General features: G+C 46.8%; 1 protein-coding gene across 2 annotated transcripts in view; it reads right to left on the bottom strand.

Moving 5' to 3' along the window:
* Positions 1-23,965, bottom strand: part of CARMIL3 (capping protein regulator and myosin 1 linker 3) — a 2,002,476-nt gene that overhangs the window by 1,544,064 nt on the left and 434,447 nt on the right. For both annotated transcript variants that reach the window (XM_069633925.1, XM_069633924.1), the window contains exon 4: positions 22,509-22,568. In XM_069633925.1, the coding sequence (XP_069490026.1) occupies positions 22,509-22,568 (60 nt within the window). The remainder of the gene's footprint in view (positions 1-22,508; positions 22,569-23,965) is intronic.

Below are 23,965 nucleotides of genomic sequence, written 5' to 3' on the forward strand. Positions count from 1 at the left end.
TTCTTTGGCGAGGCGGTGAACCAGGCTCCCTCAGTGGAGATCCCCCCACTGACACATGTCCCTGGCCCACTTCGGGGTCTGAATAATAATCTGGCCCTCGTCTGAGCTGGTGTAAATCTGCACCGGCTTCTCCGGGACAGCCTGCAGGCTTGTACCCTTCTTAGGATCAGCAGAAGCCTTATGCCTTCCCCTCTCCGGAGAGGTCTGGGGCCCCGAGAGGTCTGGCGCAGAGCGGCCATGGGAGCTGTCCCCTTTCCAGGGGCTGTCATAGGTGCCGCAGCAGCCACCTCATATCTTGGTGGCAGTGACACTGTAGGAGTAGCTGTTGTCTTGAACATGGACACCACCTTCCTTTGCAGTTCCCCTTTCGATGAAGAAGTGATGGCAGTCGATGAGGTCGTCGACAAGATCGTCGATGGGGTGGTTGTAGCCTTCGTCGATGTGGACGTGGGTGCCGATGAAGAAGTCGTTCTGGCCGGCTGAACCGCCGATGATGATGGCGTCGCTGATGACTGCAGCAAAGGACCACATTTCGATTTTTCCTTTGGTGCCTTATGCGCCGATGGTGAGTGGACTTTAGACAGAGTCAAGGACTTTCGCTTGAAGGGAGCCCCCCTGACCAGTAGGGTCGTCGTAGAAGTAGTTGGTGACGGCAAACTCATCCTTCCCGTGCTTGGACCCGCAAATGCGCGAATCCAGCGGGATCAACGTCGTGCAGTCTGGCCTTCCTTTGGACCCCCAGGAGCGGGGCTTCCTCAAAGGACCTCAACATCTTTTTTGAGGGAGTTTCATTCCTGGGACCGGCCGGTCCTGGGGGGAGCATGACCATGCCCTGAAGCAGAGTCAGAGGCCTTACCCAATTTCAACCAGGCCACCAGCCTGCTGTTGCAGTCTTTCTTTATCTTTTTTGAAAATCCCCGGCAAAACTTGCATCCCTCCTCATCATGGCCAAGTTGCAGGAAATACATGCATTTGTGGTGTCAATCTTCAACATACACATTCCTCAATCCACACTTTGCACAGAGTTTGAAGAGGTATCTCTTTTCTTTCGTCATGGTGTAAAGGTGAGAAGTAGGCCCAAAGCCCGGGCCTTCTTGAAACTCGCTGAAGATCTGCGATGTAGTATGATCTTTGCTGACAGCAGGTCCCGCTGCCGGTAGTCAACCTCCCGTCGAATGAAGACACAAAAATCAGTCAAAATGTACTCGAAATGTGTTGAAAAAACACTTGATATATGAAAAACTATCTCGGAGAGCAAGAAGAGGACTCCCAACACTGTAGCGTGCAATAATAATTTGAAGATGGCCACCAGTGGTGGAGCTTAGGGAGAGGACTGTCATTGGATGGAGGCAGTATGACCCAGAGGACAGTGACTGGTTTAGAGGAGAAATACAGCTTTAAAGCTAAAGTGAAACAGTTTTTTCTTTTACCGAGAATTCCCAGCCTGACGACGGGGAATATGCATGAGCATGTGAATATATGCCAGATTCCATGCTGGAGAACCTCAGTATACCCAATCTGCTGCCAAAAGGGAGATGATCATTTCCTGAGGGAGCTAAACAGAGAAGGCCACAGCCTTTAGGATTCACTTCCAAATTATAAATGCACTACGCACTAGGGCTTACCATGCTTTAGAATATATTGGACCAGTGAGAGGCTAGAGGAGCCTAGACTAGGTGGAGGGAGCCTACAGAGAGGTTGAGAGAGCAGAACCCCTTAGTTTCCACTAAGCAGTATTCCAGTATTCCAGACCAGTCATTAAAATCTTTAATAAAGCATTGTAAAAATACTCTCCTTGTCTGTGTATTTTTTAGGCCATCCGGTAGTGTCATTGTGGGATTCTACAGGCCCAATATAGAGACCAACCACTGCCAAAGTGAATGTTTAAAAAAGTTTGAATAACCAAGACAGCCATATGTCCTACCAGAGCTACCCCGAGAGCCGCGCCGCGAGTTGTGACGTGTATAGTACTGAGGAAGCGGTTATACCACCAAGAGGGAAAGCCCTAGCCATGGCGAGACTCTGGATGTCCACACTTAAGGGCACCTATGGGAAAATTGCTCTTAAATCCGGTGTAGCCCACAAACACTTGCTAGACGTGGGAGCGGTTCTCAAAATGGGGAGTACCAGGGAGAGGTCAAGGTTCACTTTTTCAACCTGGGAAAAAATGCATATGTGATCAAGCCACGGCAGTGCATTGTGCAGCTAGTCTGTGAGAAAATCTTAGTCCCAGAGGTGGAAGAAGTGGACAAAAGAAAGAAACTGAAAGAGCCGAAGCTAGTTTTGGTTAGGTGACTGAGACCAGAAGGGAGAGTCAAACCCAGATGGCGTCTTCTGGACCACCATCATTAAAGTTAACTGAAGCTCAGTGAGTGACCCCACTGTTAGAACAGGCTCAGAAAACCATACATCTGTGGCAGAAAGCAGGAAGTTGCAGACCCTGCATTTCATCGTGAAAAGGGAACTACCGACCGGGTCAATGTGAATCCAAATCAAAAAGGGATAAAGGGCCTCATCACGAGTTGGGCGGTATCCGAGACTGGGATACCGGCCAATATTATTTGTTTTAGCACCCACCCGTCTGGCCTTGAATTGGGCACTAACCGTTATTCATCATTCCCCATTGGGTCCATTGCACTCAATGGGGAATTTTCTGTGCAATTACCGTGCAGTAATACCGCTGGCGGTAACTGAACCGAAAATTGCCATTTTCCCAGCATGGTTACCCCCATCTCTGAGCTGGGGGTAAACACGTCAGACTTGAGATTGGGCGGAGCGGTAAATGCAGCGGTAACACCATTATCGCTGCATTTAAGGGCTACCGTCCAACTCATGATGAGGCCCAAAATATGATCGAAGAGAGCGGGAAATGCAGCGGTAACAACATTATCGCTGCATTTAAGGGCTACGGTCCAACTCATGATGAAGCCCAAAATATGACCGAAGAGCTATGTTCCTGGAAAATCCCCCTACAGTATTTAGAAAACCTGGCAAAACAAAGACGATGACCCAAAGAATAGAAAGAATTCGGCAGTGACAAGGTCCAACCCTGTGTGGACCACCACAGACAAGAAAGCAAAGTTCCATATCCAGGATGATGGGGGTCAGACTATGTTCGTCCTTATGACCGGAAATTCTGCCCCGAAAGAGTGAATGTGGAGCCTTTAGCGATAGGGTTATTAACACCACAACACAACCACAGGAAAAGTGACCACCAGAAAAAGAGGTAGAAAAAGAAAAAAAGAATCTGAGTTATCTGGGTATCTCCCACAATTGTACTGAGAAAAAACAGAGAACACAGAAGGGACATCCTGGGCAGTTTATGAGGGACAAGGACAGGAGATTCCTTCTTCCAACGACGGCCCAAGGAAGACCAGCTCTCACGTTGGTAGACTCTGGGAGTCGTCACAAAGCCACCTGCGCAAACCTAATAACACAGGAGGAATTCACTTGCGGACCCATTTCCCAGATTTTCTATGTCCATGGACTTCTACTGCCACACCACAGAGTACATAGAAGCTCTAGGGGAGCGGATAGAGAGGTCTGTGATAGCGATGCCAGACCTACCCAATGATATACTAGTAGGCACAGATTTCCCTCTCTGCCTCAAGACCCTACACATGCAAAATAAAAGGGTCCTCAAAATATCTTCCCGCTGGTATTAAGAACCAATGAGAGAGAGTGGGGCTTGGAAAAGGGGTGACGGTATGCGACAGGGTCAGGGGATTGACCATATGAGGGGGAATCAGAGAACTCTCCCGACCTGGGGTAGTCGGCCTACCAGGGCATATGCCAGAGCCGGTTGTGACAGGGCCAGCGTTGTGGCCCTGTCAAGGGGGGGCATGCCAACCCCATAACGAGTGCTTAAGTGCAGGCAGGCCCCCTACTTAGCTGCAGAGCAGCAGCAGCCAGGAAAGCTCTCCAACGTCGGAAATCGAGGCAGAATCCCTGTGAAGAGATGCCGTGAGCATCACAACACTGGTCAGCCAAGTATGCAGCACAGCAGACCTGCAGAAGGGGGAGCAGCGTCCGGGACAACACCCAGCCTGATCGCCGCGAGAGGAGAGGGAAATTAACAAAGTAGCTCACCAGGGCCCCATTAAACCACAATGGAGTTTTGAGAGGGAGAAAAGCCTCCAACTAGGCTTGGGAAAACAGTTGGATGCATGGAGCCAGTATAGGTTCCTTGTGAGAAATGCAGCAGGGGTCCTGTTGGAAAGGGGCAGGGCTTACCAGTCCTGTTAAGTCCTCCCATGGCCGCCTCCTGTCACACCACCTGGAGCCAGGTGAGTGATTGGACAGGGTGAGTATCAATCCTGTGAGGGCGTGGGGTATTTAAGGAGGTGTGTGAGCGTGTAGGAGTGGGTTAGTTGGGTGAGGACAGGATGCGGTGGAGGACGTCCCAGAGACCAGGAGGCAAAAGTGATTAGATCGTGGAGGATATTGTTAAGATGCGAGTCTGTGGAGTGTTTATGTAAGAGAGGGGAGAGTGTGAGTAGTAGAGTAAGAGTAGGCATAGTCATAGCGGGGTGGAGTAGTAGTAGTTGCAGAGGTAGTAGTGGTACTTGGGAGTGTGGATAGTAGGGAGCGGGAGTAGTGCCAGCGAGAGGGGTGTCCTGGGCACCATATCCCCGAGAGCCTAGAGAGAGGAAGGTAGTGAAGGGTAGGGGTAGGGGTAGTAGCGGAGGGGAATAACAAATGAAAGAGACTGTGCGAGTGACAATGAGTGGGAGCGCAGGAGTAGCTATTGGTATAGAGTAAAACAGAGTTTGGAATCGGATGAACAGTAAGGAGTGGGAAAGGAAGATCGAAGGGTGGAGGTGCAAAGGCGAGTGAGAGACTGGAGGGTCAGTAAGGGAGGGGGAGGAGTTTGATTTAAAAGGGATCAGGGACAGGTACGAAAGTGTATGCATGGAGTGAGTGTGATACTGGGCGATTGAAGGCACCGCTCATTACTCCCTGAGAATACCAAGCGGGAATAGGCCTTGGACTTTCTTTAAGAGTCAGCGTGATGCTTTGTGGCGGTCCACTCCTCCACAAGGTCCTAACACAGATGCAGTGTGAGGGTGTTGGAGGGGGGTGGGAGAGATAGTCCCTGCCTCACGCCCTCCCCTCCTCGATTATGCATTGAATGTGACTAACGGTACCACTGTCCCTTTCACAATGCCTGTCAGCCTCCCTTTTGGCCTGAGTTCTCTTTTGGCGTTTTAAGAATTGCTACTCCCAGAATGCACCTGGGAGCAACCAAGAAAACCCTGACTGGAACATGAGAAACAGAATCAAGACTGATATGTAAGTGACTCGAATTTTCCTTACTCAACAGAAATGAGGCCTGCAACATCAGACCAACCAACCCCAGACAACCCAAGGGGAATGGTGGGGAAACAGAAAATGGTTGAGTTTAATGTGAATAAATTATTGGATAATCTACGGAGGGATGTAAGGAAATGGTTGAGATTGGATTTGGGGATATGGGCGAGGATTAATATGATCAAGATGTCGCTTCTGCCAAAGGTTTTATATGTAATGCATTCTATACCACTAGTATTCACAAAGAGACAGCTTAAGGAAATTGATCGAGTTTTCATGGATTTTCTCTGGGGTGAAAAAAAGGCACCTAAGATTCCAAAATGTATTCTACAAAAGGACACTAAAGATGGAGGTTTCGGTTATCCAAGTCTAGAAAAGTATTACAGGGGTTTTACTTTGAAGAAGGCGGCTTTGTACGCCTTGGCAGAGACGGAGCAAGAGCCAATTTGGTTAGCAAATGAGAGGGATTCCTTGTTGCAATTTAGATTGGTGGATATTGTTTCTATGGGGAAGTTACTGAGGGGATCTGCTAAATTGCTCACTGTTAAAATTGCAAGAGATATTATGTTATGGTGGTTGCTTAATTTTGATGGAAATGTCTTTTTGAACTATAAGGCATCAGTATGGAATAATCTGGCATTACAAATTGATAACAAGACATTGTGTTGGCTTAGTTGGATTTCAAGGGGGATCTTGTCGTTGGGGGGGTTTGATGCAGGATGGACAATTAAGACTTTTCAAGAAATACAGGCTTTGTTTAGATTAGATGGGAAGGAGGAAAGCAGATCTAAGGAGCTTCAACGTCTTTTGATCAGGGTATTTGGTATGTTGTCCAACCCGGTAGGGCAAAAACCGGCAGGATGGACTGTATTTTGTCTATTGCCACAAAATGTTTCTGCAAATTTGAAGCTTATGCCTGAGAATAATTCCAACTTGGAATCATGGAATGTCCTCAAACAGGAATGGGATTCAGATTTGGATTATACTATTACAGAGGAAGTCTGGAAATATGTTTGGCGTACTGGACATAGTAGTAGACTAGATCTTAAGCTTCGACTTATTCATCAGAAAGTTTTGGGACGGCTTTACTGGACGCCTGTAAACATTTGTGATTTAGGATTAGCAACTGACGATTTATGTTGGGGATGTGGGAGGGATAAGGGGAATTCACTTCATATGTTATGGTATTTCCCCAGAGTAGTCACCTTCTGGTGTGAAGTCCTTCACAGATTAGATCTGACTCTTTCTGTTAAATTTCCAAGAGGGCCGTTACAGGTCTTGCTTTTGGCAAATACTGGGCGGTGTTTGACGGCTCGTTTATATGGTTCTTGGATAAACAGGATTTTGGTGATAGCGGTGATACAGATTTTGAAAGTTTGGAAGACAAGGAAGAAGCCAACGGTGGAAGAATGGATTAATGATGTGGTGATTCTATCAGACTTTGAATTAGTCATGAATAAGAGGAAGGGTAAAAAAGAGGCGTATTGGATTTTGTGGAGATCTTTTATTGATTTATATGGTAATGTTACATTGCATATATGAACAATTAGTCTAAGTGACTGTCTACTTGTATTAGTGTTTGTCTTGTTTGTTGTAGTGTATGTTTTTGTTTATTTATGTTTAGTGTCTGTATGTTGGTAAATTTGAATTTTTCATTTGTATAGAATTGTTTTCATTTGATAATATATTATGACTCCAGTGTATATGAGTTTCTTTAATCTATGAATATCTCTTTATTGAACTTCCTGGGGTATGACGAATTCTGTATGTGTTGAGATATGCTGTATTTTATGTTGATTTAGAAGGGACTGAAGGGGAGCTGAAAAGACCCAGAACCCCCCCACACCCCCTCCACCCCCACAAACCCAACGGAAAGCTAAACTCACCAGTATGGAGAAAGCCACATGGAAAACAAGCAGCCTGAGCACATGAAAAAGGGGTGGAGTTAAAACCCTTCTTAAAGTATTCCAGGGGATGTCCCAACCCCCAGAGGGATAACTTAGCCAGAGATTGGCCCAAGGGAGAACATGACTAGGGATAGCAATGGGAGCCAGGAGGAGGGTTCAAAGGGGGCAGGCTGGGCAACCGAAGTCTGGCCAGCACAGAGGAGATTGAAAGGTGTTCGACAGAGATCAGGTGGAGCAGTGTTGGACCAAGAGGGAAGGATGAGGGTGTACGGTGGAGTGGAGTGCGGACGAGACTGTGGCAGTGTTCTGAGGCAGTACAGGTAAGGTATTGTTTGTGGGAGAGAGTGGTACCAGTTGAGTGAAGTGAGGTGTGGGAGGGGTGTAAAAGATGAGTGAAAGAGGGAAGGAGGGCTAGAGTGAAAGAGGGAAGGAGGGATAGAGAGATAGGGGAAGAAGTATAAGGGGTTTAAGAGAAGGTGTGAGAGTGAGTGTAAGGGACAGCGAGTGTAGGGAAAAAGAGTGGTGGGAAAATGGAAGGAGGTAGTAGAAGTAATAGAGAGGAGGGCAGAAAGAATAAGAAGGAAAGTAGTGGGGACAGACAGGTGGAGAGTGTCATACGATCAGGAGTCAGATGAGTATGTAGGGGTTATTGAGTGAGAGAGGTGATAGGAGAAAGGTACATGTAGGGAGAAGAGGGAGAGAGTTGAAAGGATTGAGGTGCAGGAAGTGAGAGGGTGGCCGAAGAGATGTATAGGGGAGTAGATAGGAGGTGGGAGAAGTAAGAGGAGAAGGAGAGGGGTACAAGTTGAGAGTGACGGAGATCAGAAATATCACAGAGGGAGGAGATAGGAGATATAGAGACAGAGTGAGAGAGAGAATGTGAGGGGATAGACAAGTGGTGAAACCCTGCTGAAATCAGTCTGCTGCCAAAGGGGAGAAGATCATTTAGAAATTCCCTGAGGGAGCTAGATTGAGGAGTCCACAGCTTTTAGGTTTCCTTTCGAGAATAGAAAAGACCTAAAGAGTAAGAGTTACTGGGCTTTATAATACGTTGGGCACCATCTAGGAGTTATGGACGCAGCTCTATTTTGGAACATTGCATTTTTCTTTTTGTGGGTAAAAACATTGAATTTGTTTTAAACATTTTATTTACCACAAAATGTGGGGGGGGAGTTCCCCCACAACTCTCGAACAGTGCCCCTTTCTATATAACTAACCCCTACTCCACATCTACCTCTTCAAGGTAAAAGATGTGGTACAAACATGCAATGTTTTTACCAACGTGGCGAGTACCTAGGGACGCCTGACCCTCGTTATCATAGCAAAGTTTGCCAACTGGTAGGACCTGTAGCTAAGTAAGAGAGACTAATGAGAGATTGTTCCTCGTAAGACCACTAGAGATGTCATTTTAGCTGGTGACTAGGCTTAACTAGGTGTGTGAGGGGAGAGAGTGGGTTTGAGAATACCACAGAAAAGACAAGTCCTTGATTGAGGGAACTTGGGAGGCGGGTGCCTGTTCCTTTGGCTAGTTGCAATCTTAATAATGTTAGGTATCATTTTAGTGGTTACCTGTAATCATCTGAATTGCCAGGAGCCATTCCACTTAAAAGTTCCCCTAAATTCAATCAGCGGGTCAAACTGATAACAGGGCAGAGAACCCGAAGAGCAGACCAATGAGAATCGGCTGGACTGAAAGTGATTGCAAGGATATGAGTAGCATCTCAGGCTCAAACTTGTGAAACCTAAGGGCTATGCTTTTGAGATTGTGAGCAGGGCTGAATGGATTCAGGACACTGATGGGATGTGTAGCTCATTACTTGTTATTGTTGCACGGATGTGAAGAGGGGATGACGTAAAATAATGCAGCCCCTTTAAGAAGGGATGTGTGTATGCACTACACACCTGCACAGACCAGCTGTGACAAAATGGTTGCTGCTCAGCTGGAGCATAGGGGTGAGAAGTAGCAAATCCACTCAGCCACACACTACTACTAAACCAGCAGTGATCCCAATCGTAAGGGTGAAATAGTCAGAGCACGAAAGTTATACCCCTCCTTTACCTTTTTGTCACAGTGCAGGCTGAATGCAGCCTATAACGTCAGGAGAGGTGTGAGGTGATAACCCAAAAAGCAATAGTACAAGGACTCCAAAATAAATGAATGTGCAATCAAGCTTATATAAAAATAGAAATGTTTAATTGAACAATAAAAATCCTAGCATCTAACTAGAAAACACTAATAAAAAACCCACCCCTGTAAAAGAAAACACAGTGAATGCAGACTTTTGTGAAACGGCCCCTCGCTAGATGAGCTGGGGTGTTCAGGCAATCAGTTTGGACTACCATGTCAATTTTCAGTGTTCTTGAGTTAAAGGGCAGAGAAGGGCGATTCAAAGTCACTATGGTCCCAAATGTGGACCGGGGAGGATACAGCCTCTTTACAATGCCTTACTACTTTGTCTTGGGAGCTCGACACCATCAAGCCGGGTTTCTATGTGCTTTCCGGTGGTAGAGCCTGTCGTGTTTATTCAGTAGACTAGCTTTGTGTGGATCGATTCAGCATTCGAGACAATGCAAGTCGGGGGGTCACAATAGTCCAAGTCGACGGTTGAGCAGGGTGGAAACAATGCTTCCGCTGTGTCAAGACTGTGTGTGAAACAAAGGATTACATGTGATTACAAAAAATAAAAAAATAGTCAATAAATAAAGCCGGTAAAAGAAAATATGCTTTTTTATATTGGGGGGCCTACCACCCCAACCCTCCCCTTTCCCAACACTTGTAACTCCACACCCCACACTTTATAACCCCTTACCCCCACACCCCATATATTTTTTTTTGTAATTTTTTCAGTATTATTTCAGTTGTTTTTTTTTCTCCTCAATATAATCACTGCATACCAAATGAAGGATTTAAGTGGGTCGAGTTGGTGGTTGAATCAGTTAAAACAATGCTCTGTTGGGTCGAGACAGTGCTCAGAATAGGTCACGTCAGGCGCTTCCCCAGCAGCTAGCTGGCACTCGAGTATGGGCAACTGTACTATTCACTGGTGCAAGAGTGCCAAGATGGTTTGAAGAGGCAGGTAAGCAGCTCCAAGCTCGTAAAGTGACAAAAGCAACATTGCAGGTCCTGTGTAGGTACGAAGGGTGTTGAGCCCTGTCAAAGCAGTGAAATAGGATTCCAACTGCTGTTGGACTTCTGGGTTGCTTGCAGTTTCAATCCAGGTGGTACAGGACTTCTGCTCTGCTCCCCCACTCCAGGGAGTAAGCTGTCACCTGCGAGGGGTCCTTCACCTCCAGTTAACAGGGTCCTGGTTCCAGTGCAACCCGCAATGTGGCCTTGGTCCAATAGCAGGCACCACCAATGTTCCCTGGAGATGTTTAGGGGACAGAGTTTTCCTCTGCCTTGGATGCCTCCTGTCTTCACCTATATGTCAGATGACTTTGAAGTAGCCAGCACTTCCAACAGAGGTCCAGTGAATCCTTCTTGTTCCTTTTAAGACTCCAAATATTAATCAAAGAATTAGGGAATGCCCCTCTCCCTTTAAAGGGAAAATGTAACAGTGTATTGGTTTAAAACAGCCCAGCTGTAAGGAGTCAATTCCAGGCTGTTGTGACAAAATGACCTTTGCCATATGACATCACACCCAGAGTGCTTTGCCTGAGGGAACTGGAGGGTGAGGCAGAAAGAGGACTAGAGCTCTATTAGAAATCAATAAGGTGTAACCCCTTTAAGCCTACCTTTCCCTCCTGGCTACTCTACCTCTGCCTCTACCCATGCCTGCTAACTTCAAAGGGACTCCAGGGGTCAGCACCTTGGTGTCAGAGTGGTTTATGTTTATTTATTTTTATTTTATGATTTTATTTATTGAATTTGTTGATGGCTCCCACGACCCGGAGGTATCACGGCGCTAGAGGTTACAGAGAGGTTATATTCAAGCACTAGTTATCAAGAGAGCGGTTCTGTGTCATGGCAGAGCTGGGGGCTGTAGATTTCAGGACATTATTTACAGTGAAGGCAGATCTGTCCTATAATTTTGAGATTGAGCATTTATGAAAGGGTTAGCAGAAACTGAACCACCTGTACCATTTTATGGTAATAAAATCAAAAATGTTCTAGCTGTTTCACCTTCACTGGGTGGCATTATGTCACACAAGCAAATCCAAGTTGTATAGAGGGCTGAATAAAAGGAGTGCTCTGTGCATGGCCAAGCACTCTGATACCAACTACTGTCTTGAGTGTATGAAAGTGTAATGCGCTGTGACAGCCTCTGCCTAAGGCCCAATAGCTGTTTCCCAGCACCTGATGTGAGCCAAACTGTAATGTAACAGGTGAAAACACAAACATATACTTCCAACCTGAACCTCAGAAACACACCTACCTTCAATGCCCAGCGTATCTGGAATTTCTTATACTTATCTGGATCTGTGAGGGAGTGCATGAAGATGCTGGGGATCTTAAAAGGTCTCCTCATTGCTGCTGCTTATGTGTTAAGACTGCCAGACTTCTTTTCTTGAAAGATATGTGTGGGAATTTAGAGAGAATGTCTGTAAACCATTGTCCAATTTTAATCAGTGGTAGTTGGTACAGTTGACTGGACCTCTGAAGGGAATTCTCCTTTGCCTTTGATTGGGTGGAAGATCAATCGAGCAGCCCTAACCGTCTGACACCAGCTACACAAAACAGGCTCTACTTCAAGCCTGCAAATGCCAGAAACTGAAAAGGTGGGAGGACACCACTTCTCACCAAGAAACAATCAGCTGAAACCCCCAGGAGGCAATGGACATGGAGGAGACCTTTAGGAGCAAGCCGGGAAAAGGATAATAGAGTGCTTGAAATAACCAGTCCAGCCATTTATGTGAATCACACAAAATTTGACATTGGTAAAGCTAAGCTTGAGGAGTTGACTGACAGAGTGAAATGTACAAAGGAGAGATTTAAAAGAACTGTAAGGCTGGAAGATTAGGCCACTCATGCTAAATATCTATTGGCTCTCAAGCAGAAAACAGTTTGTGGGCCGGAAAACCTAAAGGTGTCTCACTCGCTAGTTCCTCAGGGATCTGTCATCCAGGTGGCCAAAACACGGCCATCGCTATTAGATCCAGTTCCTGGGGGTGGACCAGTGCGGGAGGATCACCGGAATGGGCGAAGTCTTCCGGGAGTGGGAGGACAAAGGGTAAGATGGGTTATCACCTTCCCAGTAACACCTTTTCCCCATCCTACCAGGTAGGATCCCTAGGAACTGAACCCCACCCCCCACCCCCTCTTTGCGACACAAACACTTTCTCATGGACAGTTCATCATGAGCAACAACTGACTAACACCAGAGCCGTATACGTGACATGTCCCAACACAAGGGTCAGGCAGAGTCAGGCTATTACTGATAATTACACACACCTGACTTACATCACACTTCCCCACACGGATAAAAGGCGCAGCATGAGAGCACACTCTGAGCAAGGCAAAACGCACGAGGAAGCAGCAATTCGGGAATGGCAGTTTAAACAAAGGAGAAAGGCGGTGAGATCGGAGCAGATGACAAGCAGGGAAATGCCCTTGCCCTTTTCAACGCAGAACTGCGACTTTCAAGAAGCCTCAAGGAAAAGAAACTTAAGACCAGAGATTGCAGCTGATGAACGGTGTAGTGTGTGCCAAAGGTACACAGGGCCCTCCTGCATTGATAGCCAAGGCGGGGAAAAGCAATTGCCACTGTGGTACTGTCTTTGACTCCGACAACAAAGCAACGCCAATGAGTTCAGCACAGCCAGTGAGTTGGAGAAATTGATAGCCAACCGGACTGTGTTATGCTCAAGATTGCAAGTGGGAACATTGTATGAAGAAAGGGAACTTGAATACAATTGAACTTTGTGAAAACAATATAGGTACCAGATACAGAGTGGTCTGGCACCACGCGGTTGCTCATTTGAAGGTCTCTGTTAGGCATCCAACTGAGGGTATAAAATTGTGAACTGTGAAACCGAAGTGGTCCTACAACAGGTCAAGCCAAACCCAGTGCACATTCGAAAGTCTTCGATAGCTAATACGAACTGTAATTGGTCCGAGCCCAGCTGATGGAGACTAATTGTGTAAAAGGGATCTGAGCCCGGCTGAAGGGGATCCAGGGTGGACCGTGAATCACCTGAGAAAATATATTCTATAAGCATTGGAGAAGAGAATCCGAGCCCGGATGAGGGGAATCCAAACTAAAGAATGTGATATAAAAGGGATCTGAGCCCGGCTGAGGGCATCCAGGATGAAGAGTCAATCGCTATACTTGAATACTTGGAAGAGAACTTTTTTGTTTGTTTGGGACATCAGGTCCTCTGAAACAAGAGACTTTTGATAATTTAAGAGACTTGGGCATAGAAGTCCCTGATGTTTGTAATGGAACTGTGTCCTTGTGCCGAAGAAGCTGAAGAGTATGCTATGCTCGAGTGAACTGCCTTGTCCCATGCTGAAAACATGGGGAAGGGATGCCAACGGCTTAAACATCCTGACCATTTTGTGAACACTTCTTTCTTATTCATGAACATTTCCCCACACTATTTGTAAATTAGCAGTAAGGATTGGCAATAGGTTTTTTTAGTATAGGCCCTTTTCTTTTGACGAGGCTCCCCAAGGATTGCGTTATTATTATTTAATGGGCGTAGCTAGCTCCCATCTTTAGATTTAGGGTTAGATAGGCGTTCATCACACCCTGTTAAAGTTCAATAAACACCCTTAAAGGTGGTCACTTGTGTCTGTCTTACTATAATACCATGCCTTCATTACATGACTCTCTCCCATCTGTCCCTTAGGGCTTTCTTAAATAATGCTATGAAGTTCCCTGGGATAGAATCGGGTTGTAGCCAATCCCCTTCCATCCCCACCGCAAACAGCTCCCTGCGCATGACCTGGAACCAGGGCAAACTTTGTCCACCTGAGCAATTCAAGATATCTCTAACCGCTCTAGTAAAGTGAACCAATTTGCCATTGGACCACAATCTAGCCCAGAGGAACACCAGCCGGGACATTTGGCGCATTCACTGGAAGCCCCGATATTGATTTGAGGAATTTCTGCTCCACAGCCCGAAGACCTGCTAGTTTGCAAATAGCCCACAGTTCGGCCCCATACAGCGCTGCCTGCCTTGTCTGGGTCTTATAAATGTTCACAGTTACACTAACTGGACCCGCCCCATGGGACTGCATGATTCTAGGTATGGCCACACAGTTCTTGGCCAGCAATAGACCAGCCCGCTTCACCTGGTCCACCCAGGCACAACTGGCCATCAGACCAACCCCCAAATAATCAAAACTCTCTACCTGTTCAATGGGGCCGCCACTCACAAGGCAACTTCTTTGCCCAGGGTTTGCAGAACACCATGGACTGAGTTTTCTGTAAATAAATTTTGAGTCCATTGTCCACACAAAACCCCTCAAAAATAGCCAGTTGCTTCCGTAACCCACTTGGGGTTAGAGAGAGCAACACTGCATCATCTGCTAATAAGAGGATGGGGATTCTCTCCAATGCCAAGAATCGAGCATCTGTCTGTCTGGCCAACAGCAGCTCAATCACTATTGATAAAAAGACAAAACAAGATTGGGGCAAGAACACACCCCTGCCTTACTCCGGCCTCGATATTAACTCTGGAGGAGACGGGACCATCAGATGAATACATAATCACTGCTTCGTTGTTGTAATACAATGACTAGATTGCACCCAAAATGCCAGATTGCAAACCCAAGTTTGACAGTACGGCCCACAAGCCTGCACTTGGTACGCTGTCAAAAGCGGTCTTCAGATGCACGAAGACCGCATAGATCTTCATAGATTTTAACACAGCGTACTTCGGAACTAACAAGGAAAGCCACATGACCTGTTTGACTGTGCTGACACCACATTAGAAACCAGCCTGGAGGTGATGCACTGCGCCCATCTCCTGGCACTAGGCCTCCAAGTAGCCCCGGACCACCTTTGCAAACACCCACACCCGCATCGAGAAGGGAGATGGGCCGGTAATTAGCCAGGCAACCCCTCTCACCCTTCTTAAATATGGGGACGGGAATTGCTTGGATCCAAGATCGAGGGACCCTGTTTGCAACCAAGAGGGCATTGAAAAGCGTGTACAAGCAAGGGAGCCATATGACCAGCTCTTGACCAAACCAGTCGATGGGGAATCGGGTCGGGTGCTTTCCGCAGCTTCTGGGACAGTATGGCTATCTTGATATCATGCGTCGACATCACCAATGGAGTAGTAACCTTCTTGCCTGGTCCATACGGGGCAACCTCCAATCCCAGACCATTGGAACTCTGTCTGCTCCTATATAGGGTTCCAAAGTGGGAGACCCAGACCGCCTCAGAAATCGTGTCCTGTTCCGGGAAATTCACCCTGCGATTCCTTGAGTTAATACGATGCCAAAAACCTTTGGCATTCCCAGAATTGGCGGACTGGAGAAGATTGTCCCAGAGTTGCGCAGTGTTCAGCCTTTTTTCCCCTAAGTAATTTACAGTACTGTGCTCTTGCTTCCACAAGGGCCCTCATACCCTGTTCCCTAAGGTGCCTACCACACTTAATTAGCACCTTTTTGGCTGCTTGGCAAGCCCCATCGTATCAAGGTGTACTACACCTGTCCCTACGGTCAGTAACAGACCAGGGTTTGCTCAAATGGTTTCCCTGGAAGCTCACAATGCTTTTGTATGCTTGCAGGAAATATCTGCAATGGACCCTCGCTAAGACAGAAAGACTCCAATAACGTCAGGATATTTGCATACATACCTGGTACTATCAATTCTAGGTCCAGCGCATGCCACTTCACGGGGCACCTCGCTTCACCTCTTAGCTCTGTTGAAGTGGGTTTATGCACAGGACCCTCCCCTTTTACACCAAAAGGTGACCCATTGACCAAAGCTACTATAGGACTATGGTCATTTTCCGGGCCTCTTCAGTTCCCTAAAGTCCTGTAAATGGTCCCAGGCTTCCACATTTACCAAGATGTAGTCTATCAGACTACAGTTAGCATACATACCATAGGTCTTGCTTGTTAGCCGATCATCAAACGCCCATTACACGCCTAAAGGCCTAGTGCCATAAACAAGCTTGCTGCAGCACTTGCAAATCTATGCAACCTCCCAGGGTGATCGCCACCAATTCTCCCACACACAATCTGAAGTCCTCATCTTCCAGAAGCCCTGCCATGACACCAAGCGGTTCAAACTGGAGGTTTGAGTCCCCACAAACAATATTTTGTGTTGATCGCAGATGGATTTCCCTCCAGCTAGTTATTCTTTCCTCCAGCAGTAACAATAGAGAATTATTGGGAGGGAGGGTAGCTTGGCGGTTATAAACATTAATACACACAAGCCGCCACCCATCGGGGGCAACACATTTGACTTTCTGTTAGGTCATCAGAGACAATGGGACACATGCGATTTGATAAGAATAGACTCATATTAACCCAGCAAATCTGACAGCCACTAGGGTGCCCTTTTCTCCCCTTTGCTGCTGGTATATGGAAAGAGGCATACTCCTGCAGATCATGTGCCGTGAACGACCACGTCTCCTGTATGGCTATCAGATCATGGGAGCGCACCAAATCCAGTCACTCTGAATCCTCCATGTGCTTCGTGATACCAGCTATGTTCCACGACATCACACGTTTGTAATCATAGTGTTCCGCCGAAAGAGTTGGGGATATTTTAACATGATTTGGAGCACTTACCAACCCACCTAATGGAGGAGCACAATCAAACTTCATGCAATGTCAATTTCTACACATCATCGCATGCTCATCCCCCCGCCCTGTGGGACCAATGGGCCTACATTCATTGGTTAAAACATGTGCGTCCCTGGGCAACAAATTAGACCTAGTGGGCACATGACCAGCAACACGATTAGGAGAGGATGAGATATGCAAAGATCTCTTGGGTTAACTGCCGCATGGCCCCTTGCTAGTTGCTGGTCACAAACCGTCAGCCGAAAGCCCCAGTTAAACAATATGTCCCTGCACAAGAATCATAATGACGACACAATGTGGGAGACACACTCAATCAGAACCCAGTTTGTGGTACTGAACGAATACGGGAGTTCAATGCGCAAAATGTCTGCGCTAGAAATGGCTGAGTTCCGGATTCGGTTTCCACAGATGTAACAAATGGCATCTGTTCAGAAACAGTCTGTCGGCCTTTGGGCAAATTTCCTCAATTTTTATGAAATTCCCAAAAACCATCTTCTTCCATAGTCACAGGAGGTAAGTTCCAGACGCGAAGTTGGAGCAGGGAAACTTGGGCAGGGAGTGCAAGATGGAAGAGCTTCCCTTGTTGCGTCGAGCAAACTGACACTGCTGTAATTTCACGGGAGCTCCCCGGGAACTCGACAATTTGAGCCTGCATCGTATTGGTTATGGGCATGCTGTCCAATGTTTGCACTAAAGGGTCAGCTGTGAAAGGGGGTTGGAGGTGAGGGCGTTTGACTAGGGGCCCATGCAAAGCCACCTGCCTGGAGTTGCCGTCCCCCTGGTCCTTAGTGACCAAAGTGCACTCAGGCAGAAAAGCGTGGGACTGGGGAGCATTTTCAATGGGCATGGCGGGAGGAGAAGTCCTCGAATGACTGATCGCTCTGCAACGGTTGGGACGAAAGTTATTTCTACGCTTCTTTCGTGGACTGTTCATCAGTGACTGTTCTATCCGTAGTGCAGCTAATGCGTGCTCCACTGATTCTGCCATTACTGTCACTAAGTCCAAATCTTGGGCCTTCGTGCTACCAGTCAAAGGTTGGTCTGTATAAAAAGTTGTTACAAGATTGGGATGTTGGTAACTACTAGGGATGGCCTGGGTTGTCAAAGTTTCAGTAGGGTCATCCAGAGTCGCTAATCTGGCAATTCCACAATCAACTTTTCCCACCTTTCGAGGTGCTCCGGATTAGAGGCCAATATCACATTCACCACTTTTGCTATAATGTCTTTTAGTTGTAGCTGGTCATAGACTAATTTAGTGCATAGAGTCTAAAGTGCACCCAGCTTCTTCATTGCAATTGCTGAGTCCAGGGGGGAAGCGGGAGTCGTCCCCAAACCGGAATGCAAGCTTTTGCTGGCCTCTTCGCTCGCTGCGCTCTCCTCACCCTCAAGGGCTGGTTCTTCAAATGAAACTTTTGTACAAGATTAAAAAAACTTCAACTTTGGGCTTGGTGTTGAATTTAGCCCAATTATACTGTCACAGTGCCATAGGGAAGTACCCAAAGAATTTAGTTTGAGGCTGTAGCACTAAATATATTCATAGCTCTTGTGTTCTACGTGGATACACAAAACCCACATTAGTATTTAGGAATATATACCACTGCATGGCTTTAGCTGAAAGTTTTTTTTTTTTTTAACACTGGCATTGACATTTGTAACCGAAAACCCGAAAACAAAACAGAAGTACAATCCCAACATTATCTCTCCCGCCCCACCCTTACCCCTCCTTTCATCTTTACCCTTCTGTCCTTTGTCCGAAAGCCTCGAGACCCATGTATCAATTTCTCCCTTTCTCCCCTGCCTCGACCTGTCCCTTTTTCCATGGGTGGCAGCCCCTGCCCTTAGGTATGTTCCTCTAGAGTTCTCTACATGCCCCAGCCCTACCCGTTCCTTCCCCTCTCTCGTCCTTTCGTCCCACCTCCTCCTAAGGCTCATGGCGGTCGTAGATATTTGGACATGCAAAAGTCATTCAGCAACTGAACCCAATCTACTGTTATACCTTCTTCTTCTGTGTGGTTACGGTTAGCTTGCAGTACCTCCAGTTCAGCCAATCCCCATCTGCGGACATCCACCTGTTGTAGCATTACTGATGGACCTTGTAGCTGTTTCCAGGCAATAGCCATTCAGCGTTCAGCTAAAATCAAGAGAAACCTCACCAGCGGGCTCAGTGCCTTATGTCTTTACCCCTCTGGGAGAATACCCCACAGACATTGTCTTGGGTTGCACTCCAACTTTGTTCCCAATAGCTCATGCAATCCATTGACCACCTTTTCCCAGTAACTTGCTATAACCCTGCATTCCCAAACCATATGCCAGTATCCCGCTGGGCCCCTGCCACACCTCAGGCAGTCGTCGCTTAGGGTCCCCTTCATCGCTCGCAGCCTAGTCAGAGTCACATATGGCTTTAGCTGAAAGTTAACCAAATTGCAGACCTGATCCTCCTATGCCCTTTCTCCGTGTACCATACAGAATGTCTCTGAAGCTCTTGTTACCCGTAGCCCTTGCAGGGGAAAGCCATCAGCCCTGAGAGATAGAGGGACAGCTGCACTTTGCAAAAATCTATGCATTCTGTGGTCTTCAATGCATTGCATTCCACGATACAATTTAAAACATGTCTATACCCTTACTCAAAAAGATCCATTTTCAAATTCAGCATTATTCTCAAGAGTAACCATTTGATTCTGGTCCCACCTATCATTTTGTGACCCCCGCTCCAGGGTTATCAATAACACACACCAATGCAAATCTGAAGAACAACGTTTCGGACTCATGTACTTTAAGATGCTCAATTTCGCCTTTCTCAAATTGTGTGCGGGTTCTCCCCCAACCCACCTCCCTCCACCTGTGACTGATCTTACTTGCCCAACGCACCATAAAACGCACCATTTCCCCCTACATTTCCGAGAAGATACTTGGAGAGGAACTCCCACTCCCTCTGTAAAGTGGCATTTAAATATAGTTTTTTACGGTCCAATGATACTGGTCCAGTAGGATTTAGAACTGTTTTCTACTTGAGTGCTCCCAATACTTAAGCACATAATATTTGTTAAGGGTACCACAGTCATTGAAGGAGAGGATTTTTGGTTGGGATTGCGCGGCTCCTGTTTATCATGCCATCTGTGTTTGGTGGGATTATCAATGTCTTTTACATTTCTAATTTAGGCATATCTTCCGCACGCTTGGAAGGTGGGCTCTCAATATATCCCAAATCAGACGTGAGTTATTCAGTCAGTCTTGTTGTCTCCTTTGCATTTTGGGACTTGTAGTCATTAAACTATAATGGAAAAAGCCAAACTGCTAATGTATACCACAATGCAAAGAAATAAAACTGGACTAAATCAGCATCACACGCCACCATACGCTCACTTAGTGTCCCCTGTTAGGGCCAAATCGGTTAATCAATGCTGCTTTCTGTGAAGCCGTATTCAATATCCCAGGTGTGTGCCCCCTGGTTGTATGCCCCTAGACCAGGGGGAACTTGCTGGAGGTATACGGTCCCTAGACATGCAAGCACAAACCCAGCTATCTGGTGCATCCCTTCTGTGGTGTATCACTGGGCCACTAGTGAAGCCAGTTTGTGGGCCAAGTTGCACCCCTTTCTAAATCCTGCACATGTGAAGATAGACCTTTGTGGATGCTGGGGCATTAGGTGCAGTAGGGTTTCATCCCCCACCCCACATCCCACATCCTAGAACGAGCTAAGGCTCACCGGTATGTACAACTGTCGTAACCAGGTAGGGGCTAGGCTGTACCAATTGATGCACATGGTGGCATATATTTCTGCAGAATCCAGTAAACCAATTTTGGATATTGGTTAATCATTTTGGAAGGACTGGTAGGGCATACACGAAATACAGCTCTATGTGGTTTCGCTGTCAGAATATTAAAAGTGGTACATTTGGTTAATTCTGTTTGATCATTGCATTTTCAAACCCCCATCTAACCCCCCAGAAATACACCCTCAGAAAGGATGGCATATGGTTTGTGCATGACTCTGAGGAGGGGTCGGCTGCGACCCATCCCCGCTCTTTTCCCTGTGAACCACCTTCTGAGCATCAGTTAGGGTGTGCCACCATCTTATCATCAATTAATAGCAGTTGCTCACTTCAAAGTGGGATTTCCAGTATCAGTTTGACCCTCTTATTCAATAATACAAGACTGGTAATATTGAAGGTATATTGAAGGGTATCACAACCCTTTAAACCCAAGCCAAGTAGAAGTGTTTCTATTGTCCGCAGGTCCAATTAGTTCTTGCCTTTGTTTCTATGTATGCATGTGGAAACAATGTGATCTATGTGACAGGGGTGTAACGGGCTGGGGGTGGCTGCCGACTCCCTCTACAATGGCATTTAAGTGTGGAGGATTAATCACCTCAGCACGCTTCACAGGAAAAAAGACACAGTGAGAAGGTTCTTCCTAATTAGCGGAAGAAGGATGACTTTGTCCACTAATGGGGAGCGTTCGAGACAGAGGAACGAAGAGCAGATGGCACCGAGCAAGAGGGACCTGAGGGGTGCGGTGCTCAAGAACAGGATTAGACCAATAAAGCAGTGGAGAAACATGGAAGGTGGTGGGGAGTAAGACTGCGGAGAGCATGACATGAACAGATAAAAAGAGAACAAGAAGAGGGCAAAGGAACAGCAGAAAGAGAACAGAAAAAGCAATGAGAGGCAGGACAGTAGGAGAAAAGGAGAGCGGTGTGAACTGATTCGAAGAAATTAGGTTTTATTATTATTTTAACTAGAATATTTATTTATTGAGCGCAGACCTAGCTACTGGAAGCAATGGGGGGCTTTACAGTCCTAGGGGGAGACCACAGTGAGTGAAACAGAAAAACTAGGGAACGGGGATCTAACAACAATGGAGTAAACAGTGGGGGGTGGATCACCGAGTCCCAGGTAGGGTGGGGATTGGATGGTGTGTGAGGGAGCCATTCCTTGAAGAGGAGGGTATTTAGCTTTTTCTTGGACTGTAGAAGCGAGTGTGTGAGTCTGAGGTAGATGGGGAGGAGGTTCCAGAGTCTTGGGGCTTACACAGAGAAGGCCTGTCTTCCGGTTCCTTCCTTCCTGCACCAGTAGAATTCAAGTCTGCATATGTCCTTACTTCTGGTGGATCATAGGTCTGCAGAGATGCCGAGTATCTCAGTGAGTTTGCTTGGGAACTACAGGCCGACAGCCTTGTAGATGACGCAGCAGGATTTTAAGATGATATGTGCTTGCAGTGAGAGCCAGTGCAGTTCAATGAGGGTCAGGGTGATGAGGTTGTACAAAGGATGAAGAAAGGGGAAAGGCAAAAAGATCTGTAAATAGTGGAGAAGAGGAAGAAAGCAAAGGACGGAAGGATGATGATGCATCTGTGACAAAAGGGAGAGAGGAGCCAAGAGATTAACAGAAAAGGAATCAGTAAAGAAAGGAAAGGACAATGAGACATGAAGAAAGAGAATGAGGAAGGTACATATGGCAGGGATGGACGGATAGTGTATGAAAGGAAATAAATGAACACAGGAGTAGAGGTAGTAGGTTGTCAATCTGTCCAGAAAGAAGGCAGCAAACAAACTGGATGAGAGGGAGTAGGGAGGAAATTACCTGGTTCTTGTTCAAGGCATTTAGCGTCCGGATCTCAAGGACGTTGAAGGAGCTCTCAATCTGAAAGGATTTTGGAGAGAATGACATTATAATGAAGGACTCTGACCACAAACCTAGCTTCCCCATATGCACCCCCACTCTCCACAATGCACGTACAACATACAACCGTTTCTGAACCCTTCAGACTAACAATGAACAACTCAGAGCCAATGGCAGTGAGGGTGGGGCAGGTTGGGAACAGGCACAGAGATAGCTCACTGCAAGAGCCTAGGTGGGAACAAGCACACAGAAGCAACACTGGAGAGTCCACCCAAGTAGCAGACGAAGAAGACCTGACAGTTAGGGACAGGCCTGGCTTTGGCACAAAGACATAACACATAACTGTTAGGGTCAACAAGCAGAGAGTATCCGCAAAAGGGACAAGTACAGAAACACTTACTGTGTCGACAAAAAGGAGGCTAGGTACAAAGTAGTCATACTCCTATGGCGAATACTGAAATAGGCAAAGAAAAGCTTACCTGCCACAACCTGTGGCCGGAGAGAAAACACAATGGGCCTCATCACGAGTTGGACTGTAACTCTTAAATGTGGCGTTTACGGTATTACCGCTGCATTTGAAGGCTGGCCCTATCACGAGTTGGGCGCTAAATGGGCTGTTTTACCTCCAGCTTTTTTTCTGTAGGTGAGAATCCCATTTAGTGCCCTGTATTACCGCCGGCTGTATTAGCGCACAGTGTTAGCGCCGGAGATTCCCCATTGGGTCAGGACCCAATGGGGAATGGGGATTTATAGTTAACGCCCAACCTGTGATCCGCCAGACCGGTGGGGTTAACGCTATTACAGTTGGGTGGTATTACAGCCGGGGTACCACCCAACTCGTGATGAAGCCCAATATTTGGGCTACAAAGGGAGGGTAGAAAAACAGGACCACTACTGTTCAGCTTAAGACAGGGGCATGCTTGAAGAGTCCTCAGTGCTATGTCCAAGACAGTCAGGCATCAGACTCATCAGTACTAGGATGCAGAGAGGGACATACAAAGAGGACACTCACTGACAGAACCCGGCAGGCCATCTGGCACCCCACAGGTTGGGGGACACTGCTGAGATGCAGAGTGAGGATTCATAGGTAAAGCTGATGAGTACCTATGGCCTGGCTTATGACTGGGCATAGAAAAGAGCATATTGGAGATTTGATTTTATTTTAACATTTATAAAGAGCATACCCTATGGGGTCCGAGCAGAACTGCATCCAGGTGCAGATTTTAATTGCCAACTGGGCTATAGCTCAGTAACTTGTATTAGTTGGTAGAACAAATTACATGAAGAGTTTTTAGTTGCTTCCTAAAGATAGAGACTCAATCCATCGAAGGTCCAACGGGAGAGAGTTCCAGTAGCAAGGTCCAAAAAGAAGAAAAACGCCTATCATCCCATGTTCTCCTGAGGACCTACTCTACCAT

Source organism: Ambystoma mexicanum, chromosome 13 (genome assembly GCF_040938575.1).
Source record: "Ambystoma mexicanum isolate Mex_15411 chromosome 13, UKY_AmexF1_1, whole genome shotgun sequence".
Lineage (NCBI taxonomy): Eukaryota > Metazoa > Chordata > Amphibia > Caudata > Ambystomatidae > Ambystoma > Ambystoma mexicanum.